The sequence below is a fragment of the Lagopus muta genome, chromosome Z (assembly GCF_023343835.1).
Source record: "Lagopus muta isolate bLagMut1 chromosome Z, bLagMut1 primary, whole genome shotgun sequence".
NCBI lineage: Eukaryota > Metazoa > Chordata > Aves > Galliformes > Phasianidae > Lagopus > Lagopus muta.
This window is the reverse complement of record NC_064472.1, coordinates 71,105,689-71,130,955: the sequence shown is the minus strand read 5'-3', so window position 1 is coordinate 71,130,955 and position 25,267 is coordinate 71,105,689. Positions and strand designations below refer to the sequence as shown.

General features: G+C 42.8%; 1 protein-coding gene across 1 annotated transcript; it reads left to right on the top strand.

The window, feature by feature from the left end:
• Positions 1-3,679: 3,679 nt before the first annotated feature.
• On the top strand, positions 3,680-13,374 carry LOC125687374 (INTS3 and NABP interacting protein). Its single transcript, XM_048932494.1, has 5 exons — positions 3,680-3,818; positions 4,244-4,320; positions 8,910-9,012; positions 11,436-11,526; positions 12,666-13,374. Exons 2-5 carry the CDS (start codon positions 4,296-4,298, stop codon positions 12,759-12,761), a joined length of 315 nt encoding a protein of 104 aa, XP_048788451.1. The 5' UTR covers positions 3,680-3,818; positions 4,244-4,295; the 3' UTR covers positions 12,762-13,374.
• Positions 13,375-25,267: the final 11,893 nt, after the last annotated feature.

The following is a 25,267-nucleotide window of genomic DNA, read 5'->3' as shown; positions in this document are numbered from 1 at the left end:
AAAGAATGTTTCTCTCTTTAAAACAATTCTAATCTTAAAATTAGTTGACAGATGTTACATAGTAGAGCTAATATGCTATCTGGCAGCAAAACAATTTGGTTGCGAAGTACTTTCTTGCATGGCAAGGATTGGAGCAGCTCCTCACCAATAATGGAAAAGGACCTGTAGGAGAAACTATTTACAAATTTAAGGATAAGTAGCACCAGTGGGTTACAGCTGTTCTGATCTGGATTGCCAAGTGCTCAATAATACCACTTAGGATGTTTTTATAATGGCAGATGATTTCTTAAGTGCTCAGAGTGAGTCTGAAAAGGACTCCTTCAGCTCTTTCATAACATTATTTTTCTAATGCATCTTCATTGTCCTGTTCAGATAATGAGACATAAAATACCAACTAGGTTTAAAATGACTAGCAAGTGGCTATCTTCAGGTTGAATTTATTTACCAGACCAGACATGGAAAATCCACCTGCTTTCCATCAAGTATTCTATTTTAAACCTAAATTATGGAATTCTTCTGCATAGCACACTCCACAGTACAAACACCAGGGTAGACCAGAGGTCACACCCATCAGACACTTAGGCTTATCTGGCAATTGAGAGCCCACTCCTCAATATTTACATCTTTTCCCACACATGCTCTATTTGGAGAGTATAACGATAGCATCTGTCTGCAGATGAGCATAAAATCACAGCATCATAGAATTACAGAATCATAGAATGGCCTGGGTTGAAAAGGACCACAGTGATCATCTAATTTCAACCCCTGCTATATGCAGGGTCACCAACCAGCAGCCCAGGCTGCCCAGAGCCACATCCAGCCTGGCCTTGAATGCCTGCAGGGATGGGGCATCCACAACTTCCTTGGGCAACCTGTGCCAGTGCCTCACCACCCTCTGTGTGAAAAACTGCCTCCTAATATCTAACTCAAATCTTCCATCTTAGTTTAAAGACACCATTCTAGAGGATGTTCAAAAATTAAAACTCAGCTATATTTTTTGAAAGAGAAAACCAAAGCAAAACAAACAAACAAAATAACCCTCCTTTCCTCCCTGTTTTATTACAGCTCATGTCTTTCACTGCAGAGATTGAAGAGAGCAGGCTTTTGCACCCAAACCATTTCAATCTTACGCACGTACTTGACTGCACACAGATGTGGTCACTTCTAGTCAACAGTGTTATTCATGGACATATTTAAATTAATGGGTATGCTTTGTTGCATCAAAAGGCTTTAAAGCTGTCAATTTTGATGGGGAAGCAATAAACAGGACAGTGGAAAGACAGTGTGCTTCTGATAGAAGTCTGTGCTAACCAGCAACCAAATGAAAAATGTTCAACCACTGAGGACTCCAGCTATAGCAACAGTATCTCAAGGCAACTATAAAAAAAAAAAAAAAAACCCCAAAAAAAACCACATAAAATGATTAAAAACTATTCACAACTTTTTGAAATGTATGGTTTGCATGTGTGTGTAACACCCACAATAAAGATAAGAAATAAAAGGTGATATTTATAATGGGTCTGTATGAGTAGCATTGCCAGTTGGAAGAAAGAGCAGCCATGTGGAAGATCTTGGCTCAAGCCAAGCCAGTATGCTTCACTGTCTATTTTCACTTAAGCCAAAAAATGGGTAAATCATTTATTTACCTCAGCTTTGAGCTTACATCATCTGACAGCTGCTATATAAGAGCTATTTTTTATAAACTTTATTTGATTATGGTGAACACAAAGAAAGAATTTCAGGGAAAATAAAAGTACTCTGATGTACTAGAGATTAGACTTCATTCCTTTCTACAGTTACCTGTATTCCTATTTCTGTAGCCCAAAGAGGAAATTAATTTGCTGATATGAAACTTCTTTCAAAGCCAATCATTTGACTTGAGAAAGCAACCACATTTCCAGACAGATGCTCGAAGCTAAGAGTGTCATTAATTTTCATCACACTTCTATAGGACTTTCTCAGCCTTTCTGCAAATGAGTTTCCATGCTGATGACTCCACATCTTTGCCTTACTATCTTTCCTTTTTCTACCTTCCTTCCTTGCTCCCAGCCAAGAATTATGGTCCATTCCTTAAATCTTGTCACCAACATTTGCTGTGTTAATGAGCTCAGCCTGTTTGACTCTAATTGCAACTTTCCAGAATCGCTTACACCTTCATCCTGGCATGAACAGTGTGTATTTCATGTGCAGTGAAATACCTCAGCTTTGGATCATCATGTTGGGCTCTGTACCGTTCTTTACTCACAGTGCTTCTCATCAGTTAAGGACAGTATACAAAGCCTGCAGATGAAATGAACCACAGATCAAGACAATATAATTAAAAAGGTTAAAAAACAGAACATGTGATAACTTCCAAGAGACAATGAGGAATTATTTAGATAAATCAAGAAAAAAAAAATCAGAGGGAACTCAGTCAGCTGTTTAGACAAAGGGATTTGGAAATAATGCCCATGCGTGCATAAAACAGCAATGTTTACCTTCAGCAGTATTAACACGACGTTAGTAGTCCCAAAGCAAACAGAAAGCTCCCTGTGATTGGCAGCTATTTGCTGGTTGCTGGAGTGCTGGTTGGGGTTTTCAACAACACATGCAAACGCACAATGACAGGTTTCACCAGGCAAACAGTCTGGGTAATCAAATCCTACACCTGGAAGTCACAAGTCTCCAGACATAAATTTGCCCAGTTTTAAAGTTCTCACTCTTAGAGAGGTTCTGAGAGTAAGCACAAAAGCATAAACAGCAGCATACTTGGTCATCGGAACATTCCCCACCCCAGAACATGTATACATAATAGGAATACAAGAAAACTTGCATGACAAACGTACTGTTTTCAATCAGATGGACATTGCAAATACTGTGTATTCCCCCAAATTATTATTTCCACATAATCTGCTCTGTCTGCAGCAGAAGTTTGAATAATAAAAAAAAAAAGGCAGCTCCCTTCAACAACAAAGTATGCATTTGGTTGTCCAAGATAATGGAATAGCATGGCATTTGGCAGCCACTTTCCCTACATTCTTACCAATATGAGTAATTCCATCTTAAGTAAAACAACTCCAGCTTTAACAAGCCCTCGTTCCACTTTAAGCCTGGATGCTGGCGGGCAGCTCGGAATTTGTAGGGCTTGGTGAAGCACATGAATGTAAGTGGCCTGCAGGGTGTGGGCATCACTACCAGCCCACCACCCTCATACTGTGCCAGAGGCTTATTGAAGTACCAAACGTTGAAATAGCACGCACACACACACAAGTTCTTTACTTCATGAAAGCTTACTGCCTGAATTAAAGCCCTGCATGTAAAGCTACAGCGCGGCTGCATTACTGCCTTCTCGACCAGTCACAGCTCAGTGCTGGGGCACCCACTGCGTTATCTGTTTGTTATAGTTTTAATAACTGATTTCGTTTGTCTGTGACGGCAGGTTCGGATGCCAAGGCCCGAAGCTGAGCCCGCCGCCCGTGCCAGGCCCATCGGGCCCACACCCACAATGCCGGCTGGTTGCGTAGAAACCAGCGGCGCACACAGAGCGAGGCGGGCCCGCCCACTCTCTTTGAATCCGATTGGTCATCCTGGCACGTCCGTCAAGCCGTGATTCGTGACGCTTTTCTGCGCCACCCGGAAGAATAAAACTAAGCGCCGTGCAGGGACAGCTTCGTCTCGTGGCGTGTGACGTCACCTACGGGCCAGCGTGTGCCGTGAGCTGATTGGTCGCGGCGGTGCAGAGCGACCGGAGCCGCGCGAGGAGGGGCTGGTGGGACGGGATGGCTGGGAGTCCTCCGGGACGGGGCTGAGAGGGGCGGGGAGCGGGAGCCCTGCAGCAGGTGGGCACAGTTTGGGCATGGTGTGGGCACGGTGTGGGGACAGTCTGGGCACGGTGCGGGCACGGGACGGCTCGAAACGGAACGGCTTGAAACGGAACGGCTCGAAACGGGACGGGAGGGCCCATTCCAGTGGAGTAATGGGGGGGGGAGGGCAGGAGGAGAGCACCTTCCTGTGAGCGGGGGGAGGGCATGCGAGCCTAATGCTGGTGTGTCTGGGGGGAGGGGGGAAGAGGAGTAGGAGAGTTTGGTTCTTGGGGGGGGGGGGGGGGGGGGGGGGGGGGAAGCTGAGGGGTTGGGGCATTGTTGCCAGGAGTGGGCCTGAGATGAGTTTGACATTTATTCTTAACTGGTTGTAAACAGTGGTGGTGCTGTACATCCAAACTTTGAAAGGAGATGTTCTTACCCGTGCTGGGCCTGATTTGCAGGTATCAGTGAGGTTAACATTTGAGCTGAGTGAAACTGGTCTGGAGTTGAAGGATGGCAGCGAATCCCTCGGGACAAGGTAGGCTTCTAACAGGAGGACTCCGGGCAGAGCATCTCTCAGGCTACACGTTAAGTGTGTAGAAAGGGCAAAACAGGGATGGAAGGTGGGGCTGGAAGTGGCAAAATGTGTGCAAGCTCCTGGAGAAGGCATATTGTGTGGTTAGCATGAGGTGGCCCCAGGTGACCTCAGGAGCCCTAGGTGGCTGTGAAGGCCCTTCCTGAAACATGCTGCAGGCACACATGGCCATCAGCACGGAGCAGGAATTCAGCCCCTGTGCTAATGGTAGGGGACAACCAGAAGTCTGCACCAGGTCCTAGGGGGCAAGAAAGCAGCCAGGGACAGGTAGTGGGGTAGCCTAGAAGGAGAAGCCAAATAAAATCGTAGTTGCGCTCCCCATAGAGTGCCATGGAGTGTTTCTTTGCATGGTGTCACATCAACATTGCTTCATTAAAGACATGGGAACTGTCTGTCCTGCATCCATCTATAGGGCTGAGGCACTTGGGCCAGGGAGAGGAGTGTTGTTTCAGACAATTGAAGGAGGGGCTTAAATCGCCCTCTAGAGGTGCCTTCTGGAAGTCTTAATGAAGCTCCGGAGCTTCTCTAATCTGTGGAAAAGTTAAGGAGAAAGAAGCTCCCAATATGTTGTTCTTTGCTTATTGATTATGAGAACTGAATTCAGTTTCCCAGTACTGTGTCAGTACCCTTACCAAGAAGGCAGTCCTACAGAGCTGGGTACAGTCAATGCTGAAGCACAGAAACTGAAAGCACAGAACGACTACCAGGCTCTTATCTTTTAGTTGCTTTTCCTTTTCTCTGTGCAGTCAGAATTCAACAGAAATGCAGAAGAAATGTGTTGGTCCAAAAGACAAATTTTACTTGCTGCTTGACCAAAAGAAGGTAGTTTCTTTCTGTCCTGGTGTTCGCTCATAGTTTTGTCTTTGAGCGCATTGACGTTACACAGTCTGAGCAGGTGGATTGAGTGTTCTGTTTGCACACTCCCTCTTAAAGAGGAAGTTTATGGTGTTTTACATTGAAATATATCATCTACAAAATGCTCTGCTCTGCATTTGAGTCTGATCTGTGTACAAGCACAGTGCTCAAGGGCTGTTGCAGATCTGTTCCCCAGGCAAATTTGCAGCTATAAAGCAATCAGTGGCTTACATTCATGGATGCATGCAGCTGTTGAGAAGAGAGACAGACAAAATATTAGTGTATCTTTTGCTAAGTTAATGTACTGAATGGCTAGTATGTTGTTTGTTTCATGGTTATACAATTTATATGAAAGCATATCAGAATGTAAATTGTTACTACACAATATAATGATAGATGATGATAGGTGATGTTTTGTTATGCCACCAGCCAGAGGAAGGTGAGAAAATCAAAGTACAGGAACTCCATGTTTTTTCCTAGGCATTCTGTCATCTTCTGCCTTTTGTGTGCAGCACAGGGTGGTGATAGTAAACTTCTAATTTCTACACAGAGCACTTAATAAAATGCTTGTTGTCAGAAATACAGATATAACAAAGAACAGGATTGAACTTACAATATCTTTAATCTGGGACCTTGGCACTGAGAATCCAGGTTCTCAGTTAAACATACAACACCACCATTGATCTGTTTAGTTACTATAAACAAGTTGGTAATATTGTATGGACTCCTGAGTTTGCAAAACAGAGAATAGTCCTGAACTGCTCAGTAGCTGTGCACATCCAGTTATAAGGAAAGTCTAAACTTAAACCTTTAGTAATAATTGCTGTGTTTGGAGGGATGTGGATTTGATGGGTGGACCACTCGATGGATGAGAAATTGGTTGAAAGGCTGCAGACAGAGGGTGGTCATCAATGGTTCTATGTCCAGGTGGAGGCTGGTAATGAGCGGCGTCCCCCAGGGGTCTGTCTTGGAACCAGTGCACTTTAACATCTTTATCAATACCATCGATGACGGAATCGAGTGCACCCTCAGCAAGTTTGCTGACGACACCAAGCTGAGTGGTGCGGTTGATACGGTGGGAGGAAGGGATGCCATGCAGAGGGACCTCAGCAGGCTGGAAAGGTGGGCCTGGGTGACCTAATGACGTTCAACACAGCACAGTGCAGAGTTTGGCACTTGGGCTGGAGGAATCCCAGGCATCCATACAGACGGGAAGGAGCGGTGCTTGAGAGCAGCCCTGTGGAGAAGGACCTGGGGGTCTTGATAGATGAAAAACTTAGCATGAGCAGCAATGTACCCTTGTGGCTTGGAAGGCAAATGGTATCCTGGGCTCCATCAGAAGAGGGGTGGCCAGCAGGGACAGGGAGCTGATTGTCCCCCTCTGCTCTGCTCTTGTAAGACGTATCCATCTGCAGTACTGTGTCCAGGTCTGGAGCCCCCAGTACAAGAAAGACAGGGAGCTGTTGGACAGGGTCCAGAGGAGGGCCATGAAGATGAGCAGGGGACTGGAGCACCTCCACTATGAGGACAGGCTGAGGGAGCTGGGCTTGTTCAGCCTGGAGAAAAGAAGGCTGCGGGGTGACCTCATTGCAGCCTTTCAGTACCTAAAGGGAGCCTACAAAGAGAAGGGGAATCAACTCTTGGAAAGGGTCGATAACTGCAGGACAAGGGGAAATGGTTTTAAGCCAACTTAAAAGGAGGGAACATTTAGTTTGGATGTCAGGAGGGAATTCTTTACAGAGAGTGGTGAGGTGCTGGAACAGCTGCCCAGAGAGGTTGTGGATGCCCCTTCCCTGGAGGAGTTCAAGGCCAGGTTGGATGGGGCCCTGGGCAGCCTGGTCTGGTATTAAATGGGGAGATGGTGACCCTGCATGTGGCAGGGGGTTGGAGATTCATGATCCTTGAGGTCCCTTCCAGCCCTGGCCATTCTGTGATTCTGTTTGAAAATCATTTCTCATCAGTGTGTCATAACTGAGGATGGCTTTTTTTTTTTTTTTTTTTTTTTTTTTTTGCATGTTTACGTGTTTAGTTGCAGAAAGCAGAAGGGCAGGAAAAAAAACTACAGATGGAAAATTACTTTCCCTACAACTCAAATAAATAACTTATGTAGCTATTACATATTGGTCTTTTACTGAAGTGCTCTAGAGGCCTGGGCAGGGAAAATCTGAAGGGAAATCTCTTACAGACTGTCAGATTTATGAATAATTTTGTAATAATGCCAGTTTTTCTCACTAAAATGGATTTCTCATGCCCCACTCTCTCAATTGTTAACTTTTAAATAAGCAGGTTTAATATTGCTTTAAGAACAAATTAAAAATACTACTGGTAGGATCTTCATGGTACTCAGCTGAGGAAATAACTTGTATGTGTTGGATCTCTCCCTTCATTTTCCCAAGTTGGATTTTTTCTGTTTATCACTGACAAATTCTCTTAAATGATTTTTTCAGTACAGTGGATGGCAGATGGATAATGACTGAGTTCTGGAGCAAACTATTACTTAAAGTAAATAAATAAAACTCTCTGAGGAGAAAAGAAAAAAACAGTAATTCAAATTTTCTCTGAATCTCTCCATAAATGTACTGTAGCAAGAGTTGCATTAAAAGGAAAGATCATGGTCTTGCTTGGTTTCTGATCCTAGTCCAAAAACAGCAGATAAAATTTTATTCTTACAAGTGTCTTAAAGCTTTCTGAATCATAGCATCTGCTTCATGATAAATGTAAGTACATTTAGTTCTTATTTTTTAGCTGAGAGTAATGTATTAAAAAGTAGTCTCCTTTTTCTTGCCTGAGTCACCATGTTGTCTGACTTCCAAGCACGCGCTCAGATTTATGCATTTGAAGATAAACTAGCACTGGCAGAAGGGTACTGGGTGTCATGCCAAATTCTTAGGCAAAAAGATTAAAACTGTGTAGAACGTACGTACAGTGACCTTAGCTTGTGCTCTCTGAGAAGTACTTCAGTTCCTGTGTAGTTGTTGTATTGTCTCCAGAATCCACGAGAAGATCTGAGCTAGCTGCAGCTGAGAAATGTTGAATCATTACTTGTTGGCAGGATCTCACAGCCCTTGCATCTATCAGAGCACACATCCTGCTATCTTTCAACATCTTGTGCTTGTTACTGTTGCTTCTCTGGTTTTCAGATAGAATTTCTGCATTAATTGAGTAACAGATTGTCACTTTATGTACAAGCACATATGCAGGCTTACTGTTGGCCTCATCCTTATTACATATGTAAAAATTGTACTGCAGTTTGAGGTCACTAGCATGGAAAATTAGGCCCTGGAAGTGTATTGTTCTGTTACCATACTTTCCTTGACTGTATTTCAAATGTAGAATCTGCTAAGTTTACCTTTCCTTTGAAAGTGAGGTTATCTGATTATCTGCTATGGCTGTAGCTCCAGAAGTGTGGGAAGAAGTAGGGTCTAACTTGAGATAGAAACCTTTATTTTAAAATGTACTCTTAAGTATGATAGCTTGAGGGAGCTATTTCAGGTTGTCAGAAATGAGAAGAGGAAAATTAAACCTTCTTATTTGTACCTTTTTGGATGGGAGCAAAGCTTTGAAGATCAGTCTTCATCATAATGTCATATTACACAGCGATTTTTAATCCACAATGTTAAAATTGGGACACAGAAATCAAGTAAATTTTTCTAACATTTTTCTGTCATTCTCACCAGGTTTCCAGAATAAAAATAGGGTTGCAATCCTCGCAGAATTAGACAAGGAGAAGAGAAAATTACTTATGCAAAACCAGTCTTCCACAAATCACCCTGGAGCCAGGTATTTTCTGTTCTTAGACCTGTATGGATATCATTAAATCGAAGGGTGGGGGGTGAAGAAATTCTAGAGCAAGCTTTAAACTTACTTAAACAGTTACCAGCAGTGCTTGCTAGCCATCCTCAGTAATCAGTCAGAGACACTTTGCACACTAGGACCACATTAATATTCAAAGTTGTTCACCAGAAGTGAATTTTGGCTTAGTTGATTTCTTTTTGAGAAGGAGAGAAACACATATGCTTGTTCAATTTAAGTCTATCTTAATGAGTATTTAGGAAATAAGTACCTAGAAAGTGTTTAATATTAATTAATATTAATATTATTAATGCTAAAATGCTCCAAGAAATGTAGGTAGCATGCTATAAGCTTCAAGGTACTGTCTAGAGAACAGTTCTAAAAGTGAGTTAACCCTGCATGCAAGACAAAGTCAATTCATGCTACTACCAATCTTTGAAAAAGAGACTGTGTTGTAAGGGTGGTTCTGTGCATTAGGTGTAATGATCTAAGTTGAATTCAGGAGATTTTATTGAGATATCTCCTACTTAAGGAAGAGAAACTATGGATTTTTGTTTTGAATCAGTAGCTAGAAGATCTCGCACCAGCTTACACGAAGGAATGGAGAATGTTGTGCTTTGGGGCCAGCATGAAGCAAGAGTTAGATACTCTGAATACAGACTGAGTGCTGCCTGACACTTTCTTGAAGGAGACTAGATCACCTTTAATTCTTCATTGCTGTGTGCGGAATATTTGAAATGGCCTCACCTAGATCTCTTCTATAACTCAGTGCATAGGTATGATTCAAATGCAGCTGTTGATTTGGGAGGAGAACAGAAATCCTCACACCACTGTGTGCAAACACCATCAGGCAAAAATACTTCCACAGTTCATTGCAGGTCCAGCAAGTTTCAGGAATGCTTGTTTGGTTTCCTTTTTATTTAATGAGATAAACATTATGCCAGTGAGTGGAATTAGAGCCTGTTTTTTTCAAAGGGGACAGAGCAGCAGACACGCTCTCTGCTTTGGCATAGTGAACTGACTGACGCTTGGTTTTTGAGCCACTTACAATTCTGTGGATGGAATGTTGTGCTATGGGCTTTGAACCACGGAGTCAGCCAAAATGAGACCATGGAATTTCTGCAAATTTGGTAGAAAAAAGCTTGGTGTATGCAAACATGTATTATAGCCAACACAGCCTATGTAAGTGTGAATGAGGCAACCCATTTCTACCCTTAGCACAAGGGAATCCTCTCTCTCAATTCAGAAAACATCAAAAAATGTCAGCTTGTGATGAAACCTCGAGACAAAAATCATACTAAAAAGTTAGAGGAGACAGAATTCAATGCAACAGAAACACTTTCAATGTAAGTGAAAATATTATCTTTTAAATGAATTGAGTAGGACTTTTCTCCAGCAGTGATGCTTATCTTCATTTTCATCATGAAATATGTTTAAATGATTTCTACCTGGCTTACGTTATACTTCTTTAGCTGATCTTACACTTAGATCTTTTTCAAAAACAACCATGCTCATGAAATATTAGGTAATAAATCAGCTGTTGACATCATTGCTGCTAGGAGAAATCAGCTGATGAGTTTCCTTGGATCCCTTGTTGTTTTTCATACTTCTGTTTATGAGTGAGCGGAGCTGGACTTTGAGCACCAGTATCTAGAGCCAGTTTTAGGGAGAGTTGTCAGCTGCCTTGCATTACAGCTCTAATGGCAATCTTCACTGATTTTTATCTGGAGGATGACTGCGCATTTTAATATATAGAGTGAGGGAAAACATCTGCTTTTAATTTCTTATGTTTGCTTAGCAAGTTGAATTAGTCTCAAGATACAAGAGCAAAATAAACCTGCTTATAAGCTTTTATTTGAAACCTAATATAAGCTGCACTGACGTAAGCAAAATCAATTTGCATACCCTAAGCTGTTGTCAGGGGATCATTATTTTGGTTATGTTAATAGGAAGCTTTTTTTTTACTACAAGCAGTGAACATGCTGTCCAAGAACTGATTCTTAGGCTGAGGATTGCAGAGCTCCTGTTAGTGCTTCTGTTCATAAAAATGATTTGGGACAATCACAGAGTGACTGAGAAATGGTGAAAACACAAAGCTGCAGTTCTGAAAACTGCTGATGATTATATCCCACTTGTTCCACTTACTTTAGTGGGACTTTACCACCGGGCAGAATCCACAACAGGCTTCAGGGCTATGAGCTTTCCAGGTTTAGTTTGTCATCAGTTGGTTTTGCTAGGTCAAATGATACAGCTGTGATCACTCTATTTTTCCTGTCTTACTTAAGTTAACAAATAGCAGTTTTCCAAATAATAGTTGAAGTCAAGCCATGAGTCAAGTAAATCCTAAGACATGGAGGTTATGGTAGTTTAATCTGTGGGTGTATATCATATAATCTTTTTCTTTTTTGCAGCATTGCACTTGCACGATCACCTCTAAACAAGGATTTCCGTGACCATGCTGAACAACAGCACATTGCAGCTCAGCAGAAGGCTGCACTGCAGGTAAGCTAATACAGAAGGGTGCCATTCAGTTTAGCTCTGTTCCAGGTGTGCATCCCTTCAGAGAGCAGTCCTGCTCCTAGGCAGAATGAAAAAGTCTTTAGCAGCTAGGTTTCACAATTGAAGTATTTCAATATATATATATGGTATATATATCACATTTGTCACAATTGAAGCATTGTCTTTTGTTCTGAAGCTCTGTCTTTTGTCTCAGTATGGTTGGGGGCATAGCATAATCACAGACATTTTGTACATCTCTGTCAGTTTCATCGGGTTTAGGAATGTCTCATGAACTGTAGGGAGAGCACAAGTGGTACAGATTTCCTCGTTTGAATCTGAGGAGGTGCCAAGTAAATACCTTGCAGTCCTGAGCGATACAACCAGAGGACTTGGGAAGCTGAGTTTTACATTTACAGACTATCTTGCTCATGTTGGGTGAAGTTGATTTCAGTGTTGAAATCGGAAATTGAGCAAGAAAGCCAGTGCACAGCCACTTGTTTTCTTGCTGTTCCAGCATGATTTGGCAGAGAGCACAGGGAAAAATTTGGAGATGCAAAACTAACAGCCCTGTTTCTGTATCTTGTGTGTTGTTGTATTTCTTCTAACTGTTAAAAGCCACAGCTTGCCCAGTCCTTCAACCAGAAAGGGCTGTATAGGATTGTACAAAGGCTGTCTAAAGCCATAGGCAGCAGATGTCCCCTTCCTGTGAGCAAGCATACGTGCATCATTTGAGCAGAATGCTGATGTTCCAGAAGTGTCTGATCGTATGGCATTTGTACATGCAACCTCAGATTGTGTGACACTACTGATGCATCCTTCTAGTATACAGTCACATGTGACATCAGCCATGTACCTAGACCTGTAAGTTGGTTATTGATGGGAGTGCAGGTGTGAGGTCTTTGAGAAGAATTGCCAGGAGTTCATTACCACTGGGATTTCAAGAGAAGAGAGCAGCAGAGGATGGCAAAGTTAATACAGCCGATGGGCCCTTCTCAAATATGTCTGATTTAAAATGGTGTTATTAAATTGGACTATAAGAGCAGACTGTGAGAAATACTGCTTAGTGCTGCAGAAACTATAGTATCAGAATTGTATCAGTGCTGCAGGGATTTGTGCTTTAACAAATATTTTCCTTCTTCCAGCATGCTCATGCACATTCCTCAGGATATTTCATAACTCAAGACTCTGCATTTGGAAATCTTATTCTTCCTGTCTTACCTCGACTTGAAGCAGAATGAGTGATGCAGTTTCTCGGAACTGATTCTAGCCATAGCAGGACTGCCTGATCTTTTAATTCCTTTATTTTTGACTCTTAAATCCTATTTCATTTGGGATTCTTGTGGTTGCCTTTGGAAGTGCAAGCTCAACTAATGAAAAAGCAGTGTTCTCGAACAGAGGTTTTATTACATATTTCAGGCTGAGATCAAACATAAGACCTCTTTGGTATGTCAAGTGCATGGTGCTTGCTCATTTCTTCCTTTTTAAATAAATGTCCAAACCAGAGAGTCATCAAGAGATGTACACAATAATAAAGATCATAAGTGCTGACCAAGTATGCAAGTACCACTTTTTCTACTTTGATGAAAAAGAAAGTCACTTTTTTCTGTCAAAGCAGACATGAATTTATTATGCACGTCAGTAAGTCACCTTTTTTAATTGACATGCAGGAACATTACTGGTATTATGCAGTTTGCTGTTACAACATTACGTGGTCTTCACAAGTCCTTTGTTGTAGTGTACCTACCTCTTTATTTTGTGAACTATGAAAATGAATTAAAATCACCAGGAAGAGTGGAAAAAACAATTGTTTCAAGCAGACTTTCAATAAAATAAAAGAATCCTCTAATTTCAGATTGAAAGTGTGGAAGGACGTTTCAGATAAATGGTTGTGAAGTTGTGTCTTTTTCAGTACTTCTGAAGTGTGTTTTGTCTTTGTTTGTTTTATTCTTTGCCTTTTTTATTTGTGATAACCAACTGCACCTCCATGCTGAAGGAAAATGTGTTGCTCTTAATTTTGTGTTTGTGGTTATGCTACCAGTATAAAGTATCTTACAGTGAAAAATAGTACTTACATAGACATTTTTGTGCCTTCACAAAAGCTTTAGTAGTAAAATACCTTGATTGTTTTTCCTACAGAGGCAAGATTCAAGAAACAAAAAAGAGAACTGAGGTGAAAGTCAGCAGTTAGAACACATCTGTTAAATTGGTGCTCATTTGAAGTACATCTGTCCAGTGCAGAAACCTTAGCTGTCCTGTCCTGGGGTTGTAGAAGTGGTTTCAGGAGCATGGACAGCACATAAGAAGTGCAGAGAACAGTCTGCTGAAATACTAAGTGACATTCCAGGGTATCTTTCTTCTCTCTGAAGGAGATTGCCTCAACCTGGTGAGCATTACTGAGTTACAGGCACTATTAACAATTCCATTTCTTATGTGTAAGAGAGCAGAGCAAGGGCCAAGAGATTGGTGAAGGTATGAAAGAAATGCCACCACTTCCATGTATGTCAGCTGAGCATGGAGCTGTGTAGAGGCTATGATGTACTGAAACCCTTTTAAGAAGGAGAATCGTATAGAGGAGGTTTGATAGGGCTTAAAGATGTGTAATTGCAGTATCAGCTATTCATATCAAGTGCTTTTTTGAGGGATTTGATGTGGTGAGTCATGGGAATGATTATGGTTTGTATGGATGCAGGAAATTACGTTAGAGAAGAGGGTTTTGTCACTCCTGTTTTCAGTGGTAGGGTCTCTGTAGGTTGTTCTTTTTTTATTACAAAAAGTAACTTCACCATGAAGTTGTCCTGACCACTCAAATTATTCTTCAGTGTGAGCTGAACACAGTGAGGCTTTGGAGAAAAGGATCTGGTAATCTCTGTGTACAGAAGAGGATGAATTGTTCAAAGCTTGGAAGTACACAGAGGTAAAAAAGGTTAAGTAGATATAGCAAAAAGTTCTGATTTTAGTGTTCAGATGAGTCTGAAGAGCAGGCTGTACTTTTCACTTTAAAGGAACTTTCTGTTTCTTTGAGAAAAGTTATGGAAGAGTATCTGCTTTCTTTGGAAACAATCAGTGCTGTCAGCGTTGGTGTACAAAATGCATATGATCCAAGCAATGAAGCAGTTTCTCCTCTTTGAAACTAGTTGTTCTACAGAAGTAGCTGCCATGCATCTGGCAGTATCCATTACCTTGGTCACTTAAAAACAGGAGCTTTGTATCTGGTGCTGATCAGTTTACTTAAGAGCACCTTTACATTCTACATGTGTGAATCATTTTATTTCAGTTGCTACAACATTAATTATTGTTTCCACTTAGCACGCTTTGTTGATGTAGAGTCTTATCAGAGCCTTTGTATGCCCCAGATGCTAGATAAGAGCTAGCCCTGGAAATGAGTACTCTTTACACTCAACAGCTATCATCAATGAGCACAGTGAGGTTGGGGTTAAGTGATGGCAAGAGTCGTAATTTGTTAAGAGGTAAAGAAGTCATGAACTGAAGCACAGCTTCTATCTTTGTAGCTGTCCACTCTTGTTCTTTGACTAGGAAACTTTCCCCTCCTCATGTTTTTCTATACTGAGATACTAAAGTCATTCTTCTCCCTGTCATATAGGCTGGAAGATGCTCAGGTTTTACACAAACAGCCTGATCTGTGCAGCCACATGTGGTTCATTCCTACAGGATTTGAGTTTCCGGTTTTTATTAACAGCTTTCGCTTTACTGATCTCCCAGAAGCACTGCTATAAAAGTATTAGAAATTATTAGAAATAACTTAAATCCCCCTCACATTATTAGAAAGAAATTATACCCTCTGATACCTCTTTCCGGAAACTTCCTACTTGTTCTGGTGTGTGTTCAATCAGCTAAAATAGCCAAGTGCTACTTCTGACATTTTTTCAGAGGCTTTCTCAGTGTGTTACCTCAATCCTTACACGAGGAAAACTTGTTATTGTTAGCACCTTCAGTTCTGCTGATGGAGAATAATACAGAGGGGTTGCAATGCAAGAAGGCACTCAGCCCATGGAGCTGTGGGGATCTGATGGGAGGCACCACCTGGACACTTTCTCCACATCCCACACCAGGAGCTGGTTCATCTCCCCTCTCCTGAAAAATGCTGAGCTCTTTGATTTCTGGTTTGTCTCCTCTTTCTTGGGCAGCTCTGTGCTCGTAATTTTTTTTCTTTTCAGTTTTGTTTTCCCTAGAGGTAAACATTCCCCATTCGGGAGCAGGCATGTGAACCTTCATGCACAGCAACGGGCCCAGATTTGTGTTTACAAGGGCAGTGTGCTCTCACTCCATCCAAACGGAGCTTACTCAATATGGGAAAATGATGAAATAATCTGTGGAACAAGGACCTGACACTGGGGCTTCCACGGGCCAAGTGAGAGCCAGATGCAGAAAGTGACAAAGCCAGCTTTCCTCCAAACCAGGCAATGAATGAATATTCATTGTCCCAATGGCATCATTTCCAAAGAGCAATGTTGCAAAAGGTGGGTCCAAAAAATGTGTTTTTATGCATGGTCAGATGTAACACCAAACTGCAATGAGATGCAGAGGCCAAATCTCCCTCAATACCTCATACCTGAGTTCATGCTGTGCTCTTCTCTCGCTCACAGGACACACACTTCCATCAGAGATTCACCACCTTTCAGTTCTACAATGTTTTCAGTATATATTGTTCATTCTTTTAGAGACGTCATTATAGCTCTATTTCTCAGTTTTGATACTCATAGCAGTGAGTATCTCCTCCCCATCTCCTGCCATTACTTGTCTTTCTTTCCTATAAGCTGTTCCTTGCAATGATGATTTCAAGTGGCAAAAGGGCGATGGGATTTCCTAATACACAAAGTATAGTGTGAGTTATACACCCTTCTTTATGACAGCCAATCTGATTTCATAAGTAACTCCATAAATAATATTTACAGTGCATTACCAAATGCACCTTGCAATCCCACATAAAAATGACAGCTTTTAGAAAGAGGCCGTTTCCATGAGGAACAAAGCAAACATTGTGAATCACTGCTGTGATTCTTACCGGTCTGATGGACAGTGTGTTATTTACCAGCAAATGTTAGCTTTCCTTTCTCTCATATTACTGAGAGTTTTTTTTCTTTCACAATAACAACTGGGGATTGTGACTTTAATTCTTTCATGTTCAGCATCTGTATTTGAAAAGAGTAATGATAAAGGAGGAATCATCCCTTGGTGGCTTCAACATCCTTGCTGCAGGTGAATCAGTTGGGAGATGTTACTCTCATCACCAGTCAGATGGTGACTGACAGTAACACCGCGGTGTTCTGCTTTATTCTGACCTGGCAGGGAGAGGTGACAGCTTGTTTCTTCTGTATGCAGACCACTATGTGCAGACCTCTTTGCCCAGGAAGGCTCAGTGCCTGGAGGTGTTGAGAGCTGTGTAAATGAGGCACTGAGGGATGTGTTTTGCGGGCATGGTTTGGGATTGGATTAGATGATCTTAGAGGTCTTTTCCAACATGAATGATTCTATGGTTTGTGCTCCTTTGACATGTTTATCTCCCCAGGTTTGCGGGAGACTGTTCTCATGCAATGTGCTGTTGCTTTCCTTGCTTAACAAAAATGTAAACCGAGCCACAGAAGGGAGGAGTGCTTTGCTTTTCTTCAAACTTCCACATAGCAGTAGGTGATCAACGTCCTTCTCTTCCTTTCAACACTGAGTGCTGAGTGCCCAGTGTCTCATTGCACTGCACCCATTCCCTGGGCCTTGCAAATCAAAGTGGCAATGCATCTCAGAAGGAAACGAAGTTTCCCACACCCCACATACCCTCCTTACTGCAAGCCCCCTCATTTGCAATGTGCAAATTCATGTGTATATTTACAACACACAGACTCTATAATGTCAGAAGTAGGAGTAGATTTTTGTCATGCTTTCTAGATTAGCTGCAAAGCAGAGCAAATACGTGCTCTACAAATACATATATGCACATCGTAGCAACAATTATGTCTTCATTTAAGATCATCTGCTGTTTACTGCATGCATTCCAGCTCTTCTCCACACTACTCTGGGCACAAACTGAGACACATCTGAATGCTGTAAATCTCCTCAACTATATTATTCTTCTTTCAGTTTACTTTCTTTCTTTACTATTTTAATGCATCTTTTTGAGGATCGGTTGTCTGCTTTTAAACATTTGACATAAAACTGTACATAGTGCAATTTTGCAACAAGTGAGTAGAGACTTTTTGTGGAGGATGCAAGAAGAGTGAAAAAGCTTTCAGTTGTGCATTTTTGTTGTTTTGGGCATCTCAGTAAACACTTTCAAAGTGGTTTTGGCACCGAGTAATGATTCTTTTGGGTACCACAAGGCTGACTTGCAATACCTGTTTCCAAACAAGCTTAGCCATATCCTCACTTGCCCAAGAATGAGAGGTCAATCATAAAGAGATCCTGGTTGTCAGTGCAACTGCTCACATCTATTCTTACGCTGTCTTTCTGGCCTTCAACATCCTATTGAAAATATCCTGTGATTGAACATAAGCAGCCAAGCACCATCTCCTGGGGATGGGCTCCTGCTCTAAAGATCCCACCAACTCACAGGAAGTGAGTGGGTAAGGCTCCTGTCGGGGCTCAAACAGGTTGGAGGTGAAGCCTGTACCTTCCAGCATATCAAATGTGATGTGACTCCTAAAATGACTGAACCATTCAGGTTGGAAAAGACCACTAAGATCCTCTAGTCCAACCACTGACCCATTGCTGAACTCCAGGAGATCAAGCAGTCTGTCAGCACCAGCCCTGCAAAGAGCGCATCTTAACTCCTAATCATGATTTGTCTTAAAGCCTCCAAGATGGTGGTTGCCTGTGTGTAACAGAGCTATTATAAAAAGCACAAGAAGGCAGTGCTGACATGATAAAGCCATCTATACTGGGATTTTTACTGAAGTCTAAGGTAGGCAACGGACTTTTCAGGAGTTAACATCAAAAACACAAGCCACATCAAATACAAAAGCTAACACCACTGGTGTGGGAAAAGCAAATCTTCACCAGAAATGCAGTTGTCTTTGTCAGGAAGGAAAAGTGCTTGTCATTCAGCTTGCCTCACAGCCACAGTGTCACTTGGCATAACAACGAAATGAATGACTCCTGGAAGACAGGCAGGATTTCATGAGATGTAATGCAGTGAGCTTCAGTCTCAGACCAGCCTCCATTTGTTTTTGCAGTGGTCTGCAGTAACCACTGTCTGTGTAGAGGTCACCATTGGATCCCTGTAATCAAGTGCTCGATGAAAAGGCCTGAAACACCTTGACATGGGCTTCATGCTGCTAAGACTGCAGAGTCAAGCTAGCCAAGAGACTGGTCAGCCAATTAGATTTCATCCAAAATTAAGAGTGCCTCCCCTATCTGGGAGAGATGCGCTACCAGAGGGACTTGCACAAGCAGGAAAGGACCTTTCTCCCAACAAGCTGGGATTGCTTCTGACAAGCCCAAAATGCTCCTGGTGGAAAGACCCTGCTTCTGAGCTGGTACCAGCTTCAGCGCATACATTTGCCCCCTGCTTTATTCTAGGCTTTTCTGAAGTGTAACTTGCAGCCAGTCAATATCTATTTGTATGCCACGCAGATGTCCTTCTCAAGTTTAGCTCTGTCCTTTATGAACATGCAAGGTGACCATGCAGAAAAGGAAGGAGTGTCACATTTCCCCAGCTCTGACTCAGCTCCAGGCTCATGCAGGGTGTTGTGTCAGGATGACAAAGGACACAATGGACTGTCCCTGCGGTGTCAATCCTCCGCTCCCTGCTGTGTTTGAATGAGCACAGAGTAATCAGCTTGGCATCTCTCCTCCTCACTAAGAGCCCTCTGCTCATGTTAAAAGCAATAATTTCCCTCAGGCATGCTATTCCAGGCACCACTGCTTTGTTTTATGATGTTTGCAAATGTTTAAAATAGAGATATTTTGACTGCATGAGGCACAGCCAGAAAATGTCACTGCTTTGAAAGATGGTCATGAGCTGGCCCCTGCATTTATACACATTTTAAATAGCCAAGGTGTGGTACCAGAGGAGCTTTTCTAATACCATGGTGCTCCTGCCATCATTACCTTCCTTCACTCTCACCCCACACTCTTCCCCAGCCCACAGCTCTCCCCCTGCTCACAGGGGCAGCTGCACCCATGGGATGTCTTTCCAGCCTCACTGTGTAGGTGAGCTCCAAGCCAGAAGCCCCTTTCACACCATGAGGAGCAATAGACAGAAAGAACCCAAAGTACTGAAAATATCCATCCTCCAACTTGTCCTCCTTGTCCTTTAACTGCCAGCACACCTGGGCCCTCATCTGGAAGGTCTGGGCGACATCTCTCCAACAAATCAATGACTGATGGATTTCCTTTGTGATTCAAACAGGTATGTGATGCCCTATTCTGAGAACAATGCTTAGTTTGAACCTCACTTTTTTTGCTCTAGCACATAGTTTAGACTCTCCTATCACTTCTGTCCTCCAGACAGACTCCATTTTCCCGCAGACCTCATCAGTCAGATCAGCAAAGGCGATACCCCCCGTCGTATATATCCCAATGATGAGAACTCTTTCTATCAGGGAAAAAATTGCTTGGTGAGATGCACAGATCAAGGTGAGGTTTTCCTTCAGAGAAGAAAAATGTTCAGTAATTAACCTGCCATACTTGATCAGGGCCCTGCAAACCTCCCAGATCTGGCGTTGGGACTGACTGAGGTTATCTCCCTGTCTCCTGATATGAGTGACTTTTCAAGCAGTGTTCTAGGTAACATTTTCCTACGCCTTAAATTACACTGTGAACATGCATATGTAGAGATTTGCAGCACTGCCTCCCTTCATTTCTCTCATATTGGCCTGGTGCTCTGCCATTATAATTGGTTTATTTCTTGTCTTTCCTATGTGCTCACTCTAGTCCCCAGATGAGCCAGGCATGCCCTACAACCAATGCAATGACTATCTTCAAAACAAGTGGTTCCTTCTCAGTCACTGTGTAGTAGATATCCTGTTTGCAATGAAAACTGCAATTACTCCTGGGCCACCATTTCAACCAGCAAATGGGTGGCTGCACCCTTGCTACCCAAAGCATTCAAAGCCTTTAATGGGGGCTCCCTCAGTCAGTGGGCTAGGAAACACACTGCAAGTGGAACAGAAAAAATCCACATTTCATGATTGTTTTTTACTAAGTGACATATTTTAAGCCAATATTTTCATCCCATATTCACCCTTCTTTGAATGAAATAAACATGCTTTACAGCACAGCATTATTTCCACTCTGCCTATGAGGACTCTCCCTATAGCCCTTGTGCTCATGTAATTCTGCATGGCCAGCTCAGGACTGTTGCATGTGGCTTTATTATTATTTTTTTCTCTTGGAAACTTTGTCACATACCAAATGGCAGGGAAAGGATAAGGTTGGAAGCAGTGTGCAAACACACAAACACATGCACTGGCTATCTGGGTCTGTTCTGTGTGACACGGATTTCTGCCTCCCACCCCAGCATTCAAGACTGTAGGAGTATTGGTCATCCCTCCCGACCACAAAGAGGGTGAAAATGAAAGTGCTGCTGTGCTGAAGTGCACAGTTTCACCCAGACAAGGAGAAACTTGTCTGCCTTCCCCCATCCTGTGGCAGACAATTGTCATTGTGCCACATCTCCAAAGGAAAGTGCACGTGTCCAACCCGATGCGCTTCAGAAAAGCCTAAAAATCAGAGTCTGACCTGTAGTCAGACCACAGTGGTCACCTAAGAAGCTCTCACACAGGCATCATGTTGTCACACAAGGTGTTATTCTGCAGCCTGCCAAGGTGAGCATGTGCCTCATACCTCAGGCTTGTTTGACCTGGGCTGAGCAAAGAATGCTTCAGCACTGTATTGAAGACTGCTGCAAAGCCCACCTGGCACTTCCCACCCCTTCTTGCCTCGTCACTTTGTCTGCCAGGATGCACTGCTTCACAAGGGAACGGTTGCATGCAGGTAAAGCTGACAGGCTGATATGAAGCTGGTCTTGCTGGAGGACATGAGCCACTGCTGAAACAGATTGAAACAAAGAGAAGAGGTGAATTCAGTGTCGTTAGATAAAATGCAGGTTTTGCAGTTGTGGATTTAGGGAGCTAACAGAAAAGAAGATCATCACTATGGGAGAATTTTGTTTAGAGAGCAAGCATTCCTCATGAGGGAAATGATCCGTCCACCACCACGTGTTCCAGAAATTTTGGGGGAAGAAGCTGTCTTTCAAAAAAGGGCCGCTAGGTGTCATTCGTTCCCGCAGGCAGTAAGGGTCGGACTGAGGCTGGGATACGATGGCAGTGCGCACCACTAGAAAAGCAGTGCCTCTGTGGGGCTCAGTGAGACGTTGTGCCGACTAATTCTCTCACAGCCTTGAAGCCTTGTGGAAAAAAACAGCCACCTCTTTTCATTAGAACAGGAACAGATTGCACGTCATCAAACTGCACCTCTCTCCAGCTCTGTTTTGGGACTAGTTTTCTTTTTCTGTGACTTCAAGCCTTGCCACAGCTCCAGCAGAAATGGAGTTTTCTTCTCAAGAGAAAGAAGACCGGGAATTAGTTGTAGATGCTTAAGACAAATATTTTTACCGTGACTCCTGATTTTTGAGAATTGCATCATTTGGATGCCAGAACTGAGACACCGTGGACCATCTTCATTTTCAACACATGCCAGGCATGTGATGTCTGATGTTAGTCCTCCTCAAGATGCCTCAGAAGCTGGACAGACCCCCAATACTTATCTTCATCATTTAAAAGTGACCTACTGAAAATGCTGCCCTTTGGGAGTGCTTCAATTCATTTACCTGCTTGCTGTTTGTTAAATCTGGGAATAGCTTCTAGCTTCACCTACCAGTCCAATAAAAAATATCCCAGTACTGAAAAACGTCTGTATTTACAATGGCGCAAATAAGTGGAGAAATCATGGAATAATGACCCAAAACAAATGAGCACAGGCTCATTCCTTCACACATCAGTTGGCATCATGGAGCTCTCCTCAGGGTGTGTGTTTCTGGTAGAAGAGCTAAAGGTGCCACTGGTAATGGAGAAACCAGCACCAGCATTCTTGAGGAACTGGTCCAGGCTTTGTTGAACTGTGTGGAGAGATGTGACTATAGTGTCAGATCCCTCTGTTTTCTTCATGGCTACATGGAGGTCTTTCAAAAGTTCACTGCTGGGTTCTGGAACAAGGGGAAAGGGAAAGAAGTGTCAAGACGTTGCAGGAAGGAGAGGGGAGATTTAGACTGGATATAAGGGAGAAGGTTTTTTTGCAATAAGGATGACACAGGTTGCCCAGAGAGCTGATGAATGCCCCATTCCTGGAGACATTCAAGGTCAGTCTGGACGGGGCTCTGAGCACCTGATGTCTCTGCAGCTGTCTCTATTCATTGCACAGCAGTTGGAATAGTTGGCTTTTAGGGATCCTTCCCAACTCAAACGGTTCTGCGATTCTACAAAATGCATTTACAGGTAGGAAAGACACATTTAGGACTTCCCCATGCCCTGTCTGAAGAAACTTACAGCAGCTTCCAGGTTTCCCAGAAGTTTTATTTCTGGTCAGCCTGAGAGCACTGGGAAGAGTCTACAAGTTTATCTAAGCAAAAGAGATGAAATGAAATCCCACAGAGTAAGGACGCTCGGACAGAACAGATTCATTTCTCTGCCTAACACCTCTTTTGTGCCAAATGCGGAAATCCAGATTCACAACACAACAGCAGAATTCCTGGACTTTTTGAAGGGAATGAAAATTTCGACCAAACGAAGCCTGGACTGAATGCAGCGATGTGACTATGACTTGGATGTGATGTTCCATGAGATAGAGGAGGAAAAGGAAACAAAGTGGAGAAAAAACAAAACAAAACGAAACATCAGCAGCTCCTTCATTTGGCCATGAGGTGTCAGCATTGCCGTCTGGTTGCCAGTCAGGGAGCTCCGGCTTGCAAGTGCCGCGGCTCAACCTAGCTGAGGAACTCCTCCTTATTTTGCCGTGTGATTTTGCAGAGAGTTCAATTCTGGAGAAGAGTCCTCAATTTTTGGTGAAAAAAAAAAATTGTCACATGTTAGCGTGAAGCCGAAGTTGTGTACTGCATTATTTGCAAAGTCGTAGAATCATAGAATCCTTAGAGGGGGAAGGGACCTCTGAAGGCCATCTAGTCCAGCTCCCTCACAATGAACAGAGACACCACAGCTAGATCAGGTTGCCCAGGGCCTGATGCAGCCTCACTAAAAAGTCTCCAGGGACAGGGCATCAACCACATTGCTGGGCAACCTGTTGCAGTGCCTCACCACCCTCACTGTAAAAGGCTTTTTCCTTATATTTAATCTAAATCTTCCCTCTTTCAGCTTGAAACCTCTTGTTCTCTCACCACAGAACCTGCTAAAGAGTCTGTCCTCTTCTCTCCTGTAGGTTCCCTTCAGGTACACTGACAGGATGCTATCAATCAGGTCACCTCACAGCCAGGCTGAGCAGACCCAGCTCTCTCAACTGCCATTTACATGTTATTAACAGGAAAATGTTTTGTATTACCCTAGCTACAGTGTGAATTGGAAAATATCACAGCTTTATAAGAGAAACTTGGGAGATCTCTGAGACCTCAAGGACATATTGAGGGCTGAAATCCCATCTCTTCAGTGCTGCTTCTCCAAAATTTACAATAACTTAATTTGGGCAGGGAGACTGGCTCCCATGAACAGTGTTTGGTAAGATGTCTGGTCTCAGTGATGTCCATGTAATCCCTGGCCAAGCAGCAGTATCTCCAGATGCTGAGAGTGTCAAGGGTGGTCTGGGTGCTGTTGGGTTTCTGCCTTCATACACAGATGTTTCAAGCCGTTGTCAAAGTTAAAGATGGAAAACTTGTTGAGCATAGCTGACTATGCTTCAATAAATAAATAAAAAAAGTAAGTAAGTAAGGAAGGAAGGAAGGAAGAAAGAAAGAAAGGAAAAGGATTAAAAATAGCTTTTCCTATTATTTGCTACCACTGTCTCTGGATTTTCTGCTCAGCCCACTTTTTGCTCCCTGCGAGGCACAACAGATGAGGTCCTATGTTCCAGTGAGCCATGATAGGTGGGTTCTGATGAATGATACGATGTAAGTGATGATACTCAGCATACATTCCTCAAAAGGAGAGCCTCAGCCTTACAGAAAGGAGCTGAAAGAAGATTGATGAAAAACCCTCCTGTAAATATTCAGGCACTGAATTTCTTTTATGAAAGAGTCATACATTTTTATGATGCCACTATAATTTTATTACACCCACTATAGTTCAAGTCTACTTTCCACAGAGATGAAGCTCATGGGTTTTGCAGCCCTGTGCATGTCAGCTCTGAAGGGCTCCACTGAGCAATCCTTAGAAACCATAGTAATCAATATGTGTTGTTCAAAGCCCTAAAAGTACAGCCAAGTTCAGAAAGTGAAGGCTACTATGGGCACCACATAGCCCTAGCACTTGCAGCAGAGAAGTCTTAGTGTAACAGAAATGAAACAAATTGGAAGCACTGTGATGGCAGGTATGTGTCAGCTATCATCTCCAAAGCTGTGGTACTGTCAGAATGCTGAAACCAGAGTTACCCAATTTTCCACCTTGTAGGAAATCCTTGCTCCTATTTTTTGTTCATCCTTTCCATTGTTATTATTGTTATTTTATCAGTGCTTGACTTCTTTTTGTCTGAGAGAGAACTTTATCACCTTCCTTCTCAGAGAGTGATGAAAAAGGCTGGGATCTTACATCTGAAGTGCGTCTGTGCACAGGTTCTGCTGAAAGATGAGGGT

What these genes read in the sequence shown, in the direction of transcription:
- LOC125687374 (XM_048932494.1), top strand. Translation starts at nt 4,296, where the DNA reads ATGGCAGCGAATCCCTCGGGACAAG. An exon ending in ACAAATCACCCTGGAGCCAG is followed by an intron (nt 9,013 to 11,435) that starts GTATTTTCTGTT and finishes TCTTTTTTGCAG; the next exon opens with CATTGCACTTGCACGATCAC. An exon ending in AGCAGAAGGCTGCACTGCAG is followed by an intron (nt 11,527 to 12,665) that starts GTAAGCTAATAC and finishes TCCTTCTTCCAG; the next exon opens with CATGCTCATGCACATTCCTC.